We start from the raw sequence: 10,522 nt of genomic DNA on the forward strand, positions 1-10,522 counted from the left end.
GCATGTCTCTTTGGGACGACATAACCTATTAAATATTCACAGTGAGTTATCTCTTCGCATGATAATTTGACAGGAGTATTAAAGTGGTTTCTGTATTTCGCTCTCCCTGAGTGCCTGCCTGCTACTTTGTCTCGTTTTTCTCTTAAGGGCTAAACTGGCAATCATTATTCATTATTCTACATATACAGGGGAGTTTTTCTTTTCTTGTCGTCATCTCTTCCCAAACCCTTTTACCCTTTTCTAGAACTTACCAATACTGTACTCACTTTGCTAGCAGTATTACACCCTTTACCCTTTTCTGTCTACTGAACACAGTGTGCTGTCTCTAATACCACAGGAAAACATCGGTTACTCTGTCTGTACCACAGGAAAGACAATGCATTGTGTCCATACTGCAGTTAAGACATAGTGCATTGTTTGTATACTACAAACAATTCTTACTGCGCTGTATTATTTCTGTACAACAGGAGAGACGAGTGGAAAAACGCCAGCTATTCGCCAGAGCTAAACTACAAGAAAAACGGGGGATAAAAAGAAAAGTCGTTGCCGAGGACAAACTGGCACCCAGTGAGTTTCTGTCAATCTTGTTCTATTTCATCTGTGCGCACGCAAACATCCCCACACACTCGCGCGCGCACACACACGCGCACGCACGCACATGCCGGTTCTTACAGTGAAGGCAAGTAATAACGACTGACACATTTTTGCAGATCCCATTGTGATGCCTGGTACTCTCGCTGTTGCCAGCGGTTCCGCCATAACAGATTCAGATGTCGTTACCTCTGGAGAAACGGACAGGAAATTCAGTAGTCCTCATGGAATAGCCTCCGTGGAACGACGGTCCAGTATGTGCTAGTGCTAGACAGACAGCCAGTGTGGAGTCCACAGTGGGTTAAGGATTTAGGACGCTCACAATGCTTCCAACTGAATGCACGTTTATAAAGGTTCAGACACCAAACGTCTTGTTACAGAAAAATATTTATCGCTTTGTTATTTAGACATATTGTCTTCAGAATTGTTCCCTTCTCGTGTACTCAAACATGTATGCTATAGTTTACATCTGGCGATCACCCTAGCGTTTTCCAAAAACAAACAAATCAAAACATCTTCAAAGTCCTTGGTTATTCCATTCAGTAAACAAGACTCATTTTGCTCTGCCCTAAGTAAGTCTCCATATAAGATTGTCACACATAGAGCAGGACCCCACGCCGCTTCTGATCCCCGTTGTTGGCGTCTTCATCTGTGTTGCCCGAGCAAATATTAACAGCTTCTGCAAGTTGTAAGCAATAATAAATCCTTCACTTACAACCACTCTTTGAGGATTAACAATTTAGCATTTTCAACAAGACACTTCTGATTCATTATTTTAGTTACAAATGTAGCATCATCTCTTAAACGTTCACGCATTGTTGTTGAAGATGAACATTAAACTGATCCATCCCTCACCCATCCACAAAAAAGAAGACATGCGCGACAGAATCTGAGAAATGGGAAAAAAAGAGCAACAACACCCAGTGGCGATGGAATCGATGACTTGCAAGTCAAGGTCGCGGCCAAACGGAGTGATGTCGAGGGCGCGTGTCGAGAAAACACAGGGTCGAGAAACTTCCCGCAAAACATCTTCATCCACAGGTGCACGAGCGAGAGCAGAGGAATTGATTAATTGATCACCACAGCAACAGCCACACTAGGCTGCGGTTTTTCCTGCTACAAAGTCGATGCGTCCGACACCTCGGGTCGAAGATTCGATTGGAAAAGTGCGATGCATGGACCTTCCCAATTTTTTTTTTAATAGAAAATGTAGGAATGTTTGTGTATTATCGTAGACAAACCTACCACTACCTCTCACATTGCTGATACAGTTGTCGATGGGTGGACATGCCTACATGTTTTCATTTGAGCAAGCGATTGCAAATCCAGAAAAAGTCTTGTTTTCACTTCGAACACAATCAGCTGCATGAATCCGATTTTTGAGTGGTATTTTTCAGGAGAGAACGAACTGGTTTTGGCTAATTGTGCATGCATACGAGTACTTGCGCATTCCTCTTTTCCGCCTAAGTAGGGCAGGGGTTGTAGGGGTCGTGTGGGCGAGCGAGGTATGATACAATAAGTGGCTAACAGTGTATGTAGCGCCACTTAATGTGTTCGTTAAACCCAAAATTGGTAAATAAATTTCTTTTGTTATAAATCATTATTTGCTCTTATTTTGTTATTATGTTTTTTTTGATACTCCATAGCAAACATTTCTGGCTACACTGAAATAAACAATACCAAAGCAAGGCTATCGACCTATCGACTTTTTCTTTATTAGGTGCGTGAAAGATATTAGCAGTAATGTAAGCTGTTTGGTACTTCTGGTTTAGAACATTGCTTGCATGGCGAGTAATAAACAGTGCACATTTACTTCTGAAGATTGAGGAAGTCTTCAGTCTGTCCTGAATATTTCATTAATAGGGGAGGCGCTATCTTTTCCAAATTTTCCCAAACTGAGGCAAACGTGACATTCTTTTTCAATTTTGAGCATAAAATTACCTGAAAATTAAAACATAAAAAAACTATAACCTGAAAAAAATCCTGGTGTTACTGAAATCAGGATGGAAAAAAGTTCGTTCTTCTATGTAATTTTCATTTTGTTTATCATTTAAAGATCAGCTTTGATTACCAACAACCCATCCAGCTTTCTAAGTTCTTAATTTATGCCTGTTCTGGTTTACACTGTTTCCACCCTAGTGTACTAGACCAGTAAGTCATGCTGCTGCATATAACATAAAGGTAAATATTGACAGAAGTTCATCAATATTTATACTGAAATATTTGAAACTGTTCACTCTTCTTACTACTTCTTCTTTAATATTTAGTATTTCACACACACAAAAAACCCTATCTTTCCTAAAATCAACAATCATTTCTCTTACATTCTTTTATATTCAACTCTGTTAAAATTTCCCTGGTACCCACTCACCAGTTTTATTCCCCCCCAGACTTTCTTTGTATTGTGCTCTTGAAATTTCTCCTCTATCTTCTATATTTTACCTTCTCCTCCTGAATGTACAGCCCTCAGTCCCTGAAATCCTGCATTTTGTTTAAAACACCCTTTGTCAAACACGCTTGTCCTCAAGATAACTTGTATCCGTTGTCTGTGTTACAATAGAATTTTCATAGAAATTAACATTTTATTTAATTTTTTCATAGTTTTCTATTGAATGAGCTAAAAAGGAATCAGCATGTGTGTTTGTGATGCCTATATCTGCTTCAATAAAATTAAACATTTTTGAAATTTTTGTCATTAACCATAATGTCTATGATATTGCAAATTTTATCATTTTCGCTAATTCTCCAGTCGTGCACAGGTTTGTTCAACTCATTTAATGTACATACTAGAGAGAATTTAGTATTTTTAAAAAATGTAATAATAAAATAAGCATAGGCGTATCATGGTAGTGCAGTGAGCGACTACAAAGGTCTATAACTTCAAGGGAGGTAATTACCACTAGAGGTTCGCCTGACGGAAAGATGTTGCTACGCAAAACTTAAATTTGTCCGCATAACTTTTTGGCCACTTTCCGTAGCGCTTTTTAGTTACTTTTACTTGTGTTAGACTAAAGGCAGTCCCCCGTAGAACGGCCAAGAAGATCGCACATTTATTTTAAACAATAAAAGTGCTTTGATACCTATCGGATGCACCGGACGTGACGTAGACAGTAGACGTGTTACACAGAACCCCATCAAGATGGCGTGGAGGAAAGCATTGGGTTTGCTGGCTGTCTTTGCAGTATGCAATGTTGTGTTCGCTGGACAGCGCACTTTAGTGTTAGTCGATAACTGGTCAATCAGGGAATCACATTCTATATTCTTCAAACATCTACGAGGTAATTGTTGCTGAAATTATTCGTATGTTGCAAACCGGTCGTTACTGACATGTGCAGATGACACGTTGCAGCTTGACGGCTTTTTGACAATGTTATTTCAGATCCTGGACTAATTGAATAGTTAAAGACAAATGTAATGAATAAAACAATCCACATAAGCAAAAAATGATGAGCTCTAGATATCCTTGGATGATGAATAGCGGGTTTTCCATTCTGTTTGATTTTCATAGGTGAGGTCTTCGTTACATTTCTCAGCGGACGAAGTCTAAAGCGTAATCTTTACGCACCGGCTCTATTATTCAAGTGCATTAGTTTAGCCTGAATAGGCTGCAAACATTATACTTTTGTAAATCCTTCCAGTTCCGCTCAGAATATCTGATTAATTTAAGGGGTGTGGTTCGGGAGCGGGTCGATTTGACCATTTGCCAATTCAAAACTGCATGAAATGACAAATAAACCAGTTTTAATAGAATATAAAATGTGGTATAGTAAAAGTATTTTAAGCAAGGATATTTTAGATGTTTTTGCTGCTTTCCCTCATTGCTGAAAACCAACGGAATATTTCTCTGAACTTCTCTTCGCCTACATCCCAGCCAGACAACTATGCTCTTCGTCTGAATACTATATCCTAAATATTCCTGCCACTAGAACAACATATAGTCACAGAATTTTTAGCTATTTTGTCTTCTGCACATTGTCAGTACTGTTTATTCTTCTGCCTCTCCTGTGCTGTCCATTTCTCATTCTTGTTTTAGGTGCCAAGATCATGCTTCTTACGCGTGTGAGCATACACTATACAAATCCTTCATTTATTATTATTGCTTCTCATAGATGCTGGCTTTGAACTGACATTTAAGACTGCTGATGATGCAACCCTGGCACTTGTCAAGTATGGGGAGTTTCTCTATGACAATCTCATCATTTTCTCACCCTCTGTTGAAGGTAAACATGCTGATTTGGTATTTCACTAGCAATAGTACAATAGTAATGTTTGTATGTTTGTGAGGGCATTATGAAAGATAACAAATTGTTTGTCATTTCCTTATTTTAATGCTTATTTTTAAACTGAAACATGAATTTACAAACTATTTCGTATTTATATTTTTTAGATCTTTAAAAAAATCTGTAATTGGTCAGCTGAATGGAAATATATTTCCTACCTTATTTTGTATTTTCAGAATTTGGAGGCTCAGTAGATGTGGCAGCAATAACAAACTTTATTGATGGAGGAGGAAATGTACTTGTTGCTGGCAGTTCTGATATAGGTAAGAGTGGACAAATTTAGTGGCATGCATTCAGTTGGTAATAAAGGTTTAAAAGAACACCAGATTATTCAGATTATTCCTAGTGGAAGCCAAGGAGCATTTTAGTTTCCCTCTAGCATGCGATTAGTTGCCATAAGAGTGATAAGCACATCTTGCCTTTTTGTTTTTTAATTAAACAGTATTCCCTATACAAAGAAATTATGAAACAAATTGGACTGGGAAAGGGCAGCTACCAACTCTCCATTCAGCCAATTTGCTACACCAATACTAGGCAGAGATTTAAATTTTCCCATGTTATTTTATAAGATATAAGACCCTGGCTTAATTTTAACCAGTGCAAAAGTTAGAAATCTCTATTATCTGGTTTTTTAAAGGTAGTTCCTTAACAGCACCCAACACCACAATATTCCTCTGTGTAATCTGCTCAGCACCACTTCTAGTTTTTCTCCAGTCTGCTTAGTGCAATTGTGTTAATTTGAATTGTCTGTTGTCTATGTTATCATAAACAGCTGGATTACATACAAATTCAGTCTTTCATGGAAGTTGGTGGCACCACACCATCTCTTTATTACACTACAGCTTTATTGATCCCCATGGGCAATTCAAGATAGTGCCCGTACTAGCAATAATATATACATAAACATGATATAAAAGAGATAATATAAATCTATTTGTTGAAATCGTTGTCTCCCGCTCACACACATTCTGTTTCTCCCACACACATTCCCAACAACAGCAGAGCGGTCCGGTGGCGCAACGGTTAGCGCTGTTAGCGCCTGTCACCAATACAGTGAAGGTTGGCTGCCCTGAGTTCATTTCTCGTCTCGGGCATGCTGATCTTTCTCTGCACGTGGCATCTGTTTACAGGGCTGGCCGCTTGCCGTAATATAGCCTTAGCTGCTGACACGGCGTAAAACACCAATTTCCCCCCCCCCCCCTCCCAACAACAGCAGATAAAGTTGGTGACCTCAGGCTCGTACAAGATCATGGCCAGTAGAACTGATCAAGTGAATTCTGTCATTTCTGTTGTAGGGGATCCCCTGAGGGAACTAGCCACAGAGTGTGGAGTGGAGTTTGATGAAGCCAAGACAGCTGTCATTGATCACCTTAATTATGATGTTTCTGACCAGGGAAAGGTAAACTTGAATAAGGCTTTACCCAGCATAATAACTTTCATAAAACTACTGATAGGGAAAACAAGGATGCAAGCTGCTTCCAATTAAACAAATTTTCTCAACCTGTGATACCAGGAATGAAATTGTTAAGACTGAATAATTCTCTGCAATATTATCACATACAGTCAAGTCTCGCTACTATGCCACTCTCGGTATTATACCACTTTTGATCCGTCCCGACAAAATTAAATGCAAAATAAATTTACTATGCCACCACCTACTCTCGCTACTATGCCACTATTGTGTGATTGTTAAAAGGCGCAAGTTGTGAAATTCCACGCAGTGCTCGATTATATATATTATAGTGTGGGACATGGCAGTTAGGTGGGATAGAACATAGCACGCACACAGGGAGGGTGGAGGCTGGCGATTGGGGGTGGTCGCTGGCAGGGTAACAGCCCCGTGACAGAGGGAGAGCGGGAGGGGGTCAACCAGCGACAGGAAGCAGGTGCGCAGATGTGGTTGGGAGGGGTGAAGGATGAAAAGGTGAGGGGGAGAATGAAAGGAGACAGCTAGCGCCAGCCGAGGATTCTTGAGAGCTTTGGACTGACGGGTAACTTGAGCAAATAAAGCCGTTTTTGCGAACCATCGCTACTATGCCACTCTCGCTACTAAGCCACTTTTGCTCGGTCCCGGTAGGTGGCATAGTAGCGAGATTTGACTGTAAACTTATTGTTAAATTCTTTTGAATTGTACTATGATGTTTGTATGTGATTAACAAAGTTTGACCAGATTTTCTTGATGGTATAATAGTAGTGAAATAAGTATTGTCTAGATCAGGGGTGGGCAATTAATTTTCCCAAGGGGCCGCATGAGAAATTGGGATGGTTTTAGAGGGCCGGACTAATATAGTTAACTCAGTTTTACCCAATACTGTATATATAGTATATATAGTGGCGGGCGGGCCGGTCAGAGACAGGAGGCGGGCTGGATGCGGCCCGCGGGCCGGCCCTTGCCCAGGTCTGGTCTAGATTATATAATTTAGATGCTACCTAGGGTTAAATTATGTACTTACTAAGAAAAAAAATCATTCTTTGAAATGTTAAGAATACAGCAGTAATCAGTACTTCATTTCAATCTGAATTGTTTTCTACTGTATAAACAGAACTTTTGTTACTGCAAATAGTGATTTATGGGATGCACAAGATTACTTGAATGCTATATTTGTGGATTCATAAATGTGAATGCACTTGCATATCTAGTAACTATTTTGACTCTTTTTGACTTTAAGAAATTGTTTTTGTTTCAGCACACACTTATTGTGGCTAGTCCCTTAAATTTAATTGATGCACCAATGATTGTTGGTGCAAGGGGCAAGTCTCCTTACCTTTTCCGTGGGATCGGGTAAGGCATTTTTAAACATCTTATAAGCATTATGATTTCTTGGTATGTCTTTATTTAAAATCCTCTTACTTTCTTACTTAAAAAAAGATTCTCAAAATGTTAGATGCAACATTTTAGATAATTTTATGGTACATCATTGCTGTTGGTTACTAGAAGTGTTGAATTGCTTAGAATTGATTCTTTTGATTTGCTTAGCATGGTGAGTGACCCAGAAAACCCACTAGTGCTGAACGTTCTGCATGCTTCGTCTACTGCTTACTCTCATAACCCTGTGGAAAAGATAGAAGAGGTATATTTTCTTGTCTCTGATCCTTTTTAGTTAATTGCTCTTAGGGTCTGTGACATAAATTGTACTTATTTGTGTAACTTTTTAGAAATCACTTAAAATTAGATTTATACTCCATGATGCTAAAGAATAGTCTGAAAAAACAATCTGTACCATCCATACTTTTTGTCAGCTATTGAACATCAGTATTATTTGCATACAGTGTTCTGATTCTGTGAATATATTGTTTAAACATTTTTACATTTTTGTCTGGCTTTTGCCCACACTGCGCTTGTGTATACCGAGAGAAGTTTACATCCAAATGCAAATACCTTCTAGTACTGTACAGCAAGTATTAGCTTCATAATGTTTTTCCTCATCTGTCTTCATGACAGTTTCCCCATGCTGTGGGTACCAACACACTTCTCATTGCTGCACTACAGGCCCGAAACAACGCTCGAGTGGTGTTTGTTGGCTCTCTGGATTTTTTTTCAGATGAGTTTTTCCAATCTCAAGTGCAAAATGCAAATAAGGGAGAGAAGTAAGTGAGCACTATTTTCCCCCTCAATTTGCTCAGACTCCTTCAATATTTGACTGTGATTGTATATTCTGCAGCTTAGTAGGTTTTTACATTTTGTCCTTATAGCATATTATAAACAGCATGCTAAGAAGGAATTAATTCATCTCTCACTGTACTACCAGTCTCTTTTGTGATCTATTAGTAAAGATTAGATTAATCTATTTACTTTTGTTCTCGTGTTAGATTTGCTCGATCAGGAAATCAGGAGTTAGCCAGCAACCTGGCTCAGTGGGTGTTTCACCAGAAGGGTGTTCTGCGTGTTGGCAGTATTAAACACCACCGCACAGGAGAGAAGGAGCCTCCTCAAGCCTACATAATCAATGACAATATTGTAAGATGGTTGATTAACGTCAGATTAATTTAATTTCCTGTAAATATTTGTAGAACTGAACACTTGAATGCTTGATGGTCTTAGATTTTGTAATGTATCAGTATTTTCATCCAATAAATGTGAAAAATTCTTGTTCCACTATGTTTGGTTTTCTTTTCTTCTGTTTAGGACTACTCCATTCAGATTGAGGAGCTGGTCAATGGAAAATGGCGTCCATTCAATGGAGAGGATGTACAGCTGGAGTTTGTTCGCATTGACCCATTTGTACGAACTACCTTAAAACATAAAGGTGAAATTGGCATGGCTGATAGCATGATGATTCTGATAGCTTAGACAAATGAACACTTGGAAACATTACTGTAGAATCAAACATGGTGCTGAAATTCTTGTAGGAGTGAATTTAAACTGATTACAGGTGCTAACTAGGTAAAACTGGATATTTTGATGTAAAATTACTGAAGTATTGGTTGCTTAAAACACTTTACTCCACCTAAAAAATGTTACTGTATTTCAGTTGTTAAATATTTGTCACATCTTACTAGATTCTTTCTTTCTAGATGGAATATTCTACACCAGCTTCAAGCTACCTGATGTATATGGAGTGTTCCAGTTCCGGGTGGATTACAACCGTATTGGCTACACTCATCTGTACAGCACGACTCAGGTAATTCACTAAAAAGATTTGTGCAAGAAACTTTTCATTGTGTATTATTTTGATTGTTGAAGTGGGATGATTTCATGAAAAATTTTAAATTAAAAGGGATTCATTCTACACTGTTTTGATAAATACAACTAAAGTTATAGAAAGGCTTCCTTGAAGCACCTAAATCTTCTTTTTGAGGGTCTTTCCTCACATGTAATTGACAAAATTGTATCTTGATGTGTCTTCAGGTGTCTGTCTGGCCTTTGCGACATACCCAGTATGAGCGATACATACCATCAGCATTCCCTTACTACACATCTGCCTTTTCCATGATGGTTGGAGTTGTTCTCCTTAGTTTTGTGTTCCTTCATTATCGAGAGGACCCAAAAGAAAAGAAGGAATAGCACTTTTATGGATCAGGTTCAGGCTCATTTCAGCATGAAAATTGTGGGTAGAAGAAAGATTTGCATAAAATAGGGTCCCACCTGCAAGAAATTTTGTTAAGCTTTATGGTTATTTTAACAAGAACTGATGTTACCATGCTTTTGTTGGTTAAAGGGGTGGTTATTTTTACACTGAGCTCACATAATGTTTAGCACCTAGTTACAAATTGATAACAAGACATTTATAAGTATACAGTTTCATCCTCACTTGGTTCATGTGTCTTAAAATATTATCATGATGAATGGTACATTAAAGTTTATGTCAAATGTTTACCTTTGTGTTTTTCACATGCTAAGCTTGCAAGTACCAAGAGTTTTCTTACTCCTTTTGACAAGAACGTTTGTTATTCATTGCTTACTTTTTCAAGTAACGCATTTAGCTTTATGGAGACCCTCATTTGCTCTAATAAAGGCTACATGCCTTGAAAGTGAGATGGCATGTTCATATTACCTGCCTCTGGATTGGCCTAACATGTTAACTGTTGCTCATTTATTTTTAACAGAATCAAAGTTTAAGATTAGGATTACTTTTTGGAATTAGTGTTTTTTTGCAGCAAGGTAGCAAGATATCTGAAGCAGTTCAGAAGCATAGTACTTGGAAGAGTGC

The 10,522-nt window shown here is 38.5% G+C and overlaps 2 protein-coding genes across 2 annotated transcripts in view; both read left to right on the forward strand.

Moving 5' to 3' along the window:
- The window catches only part of LOC112557332 (transmembrane channel-like protein 3), a 40,133-nt gene extending 37,851 nt beyond the window's left edge, over window positions 1–2,282 (forward strand). The window contains exons 19-20 of the mRNA XM_025227128.1: window positions 468–567; window positions 711–2,282. Coding sequence (XP_025082913.1) covers window positions 468–567; window positions 711–856 — 246 coding nt within the window. The 3' untranslated portion in view covers window positions 857–2,282. The remainder of the gene's footprint in view (window positions 1–467; window positions 568–710) is intronic.
- Window positions 2,283–3,698: 1,416 nt separating this feature from the next.
- On the forward strand, window positions 3,699–10,186 carry LOC112558365 (dolichyl-diphosphooligosaccharide--protein glycosyltransferase 48 kDa subunit-like). Its single transcript, XM_025228822.1, has 11 exons — window positions 3,699–3,869; window positions 4,701–4,811; window positions 5,048–5,134; window positions 6,167–6,270; window positions 7,559–7,653; window positions 7,849–7,942; window positions 8,314–8,459; window positions 8,682–8,829; window positions 8,998–9,118; window positions 9,387–9,493; window positions 9,721–10,186. The coding sequence occupies exons 1-11, from the start codon at window positions 3,731–3,733 to the stop codon at window positions 9,874–9,876; spliced, it is 1,308 nt and encodes a 435-aa protein (XP_025084607.1). The 5' UTR covers window positions 3,699–3,730; the 3' UTR covers window positions 9,877–10,186.
- Window positions 10,187–10,522: the final 336 nt, after the last annotated feature.

The sequence above is a fragment of the Pomacea canaliculata genome, linkage group LG2, assembly GCF_003073045.1.
Source record: "Pomacea canaliculata isolate SZHN2017 linkage group LG2, ASM307304v1, whole genome shotgun sequence".
NCBI classification, from domain to species: domain Eukaryota; kingdom Metazoa; phylum Mollusca; class Gastropoda; order Architaenioglossa; family Ampullariidae; genus Pomacea; species Pomacea canaliculata.

What these genes read in the sequence shown, in the direction of transcription:
- LOC112558365 (XM_025228822.1), top strand. Translation starts at nt 3,731, where the DNA reads ATGGCGTGGAGGAAAGCATTGGGTTTGCTGGCTGTCTTTGCAGTATGC. An exon ending in TGCTGGCAGTTCTGATATAG is followed by an intron (nt 5,135 to 6,166) that starts GTAAGAGTGGAC and finishes TTTCTGTTGTAG; the next exon opens with GGGATCCCCTGAGGGAACTA. An exon ending in AATGCAAATAAGGGAGAGAA is followed by an intron (nt 8,460 to 8,681) that starts GTAAGTGAGCAC and finishes TTCTCGTGTTAG; the next exon opens with ATTTGCTCGATCAGGAAATC.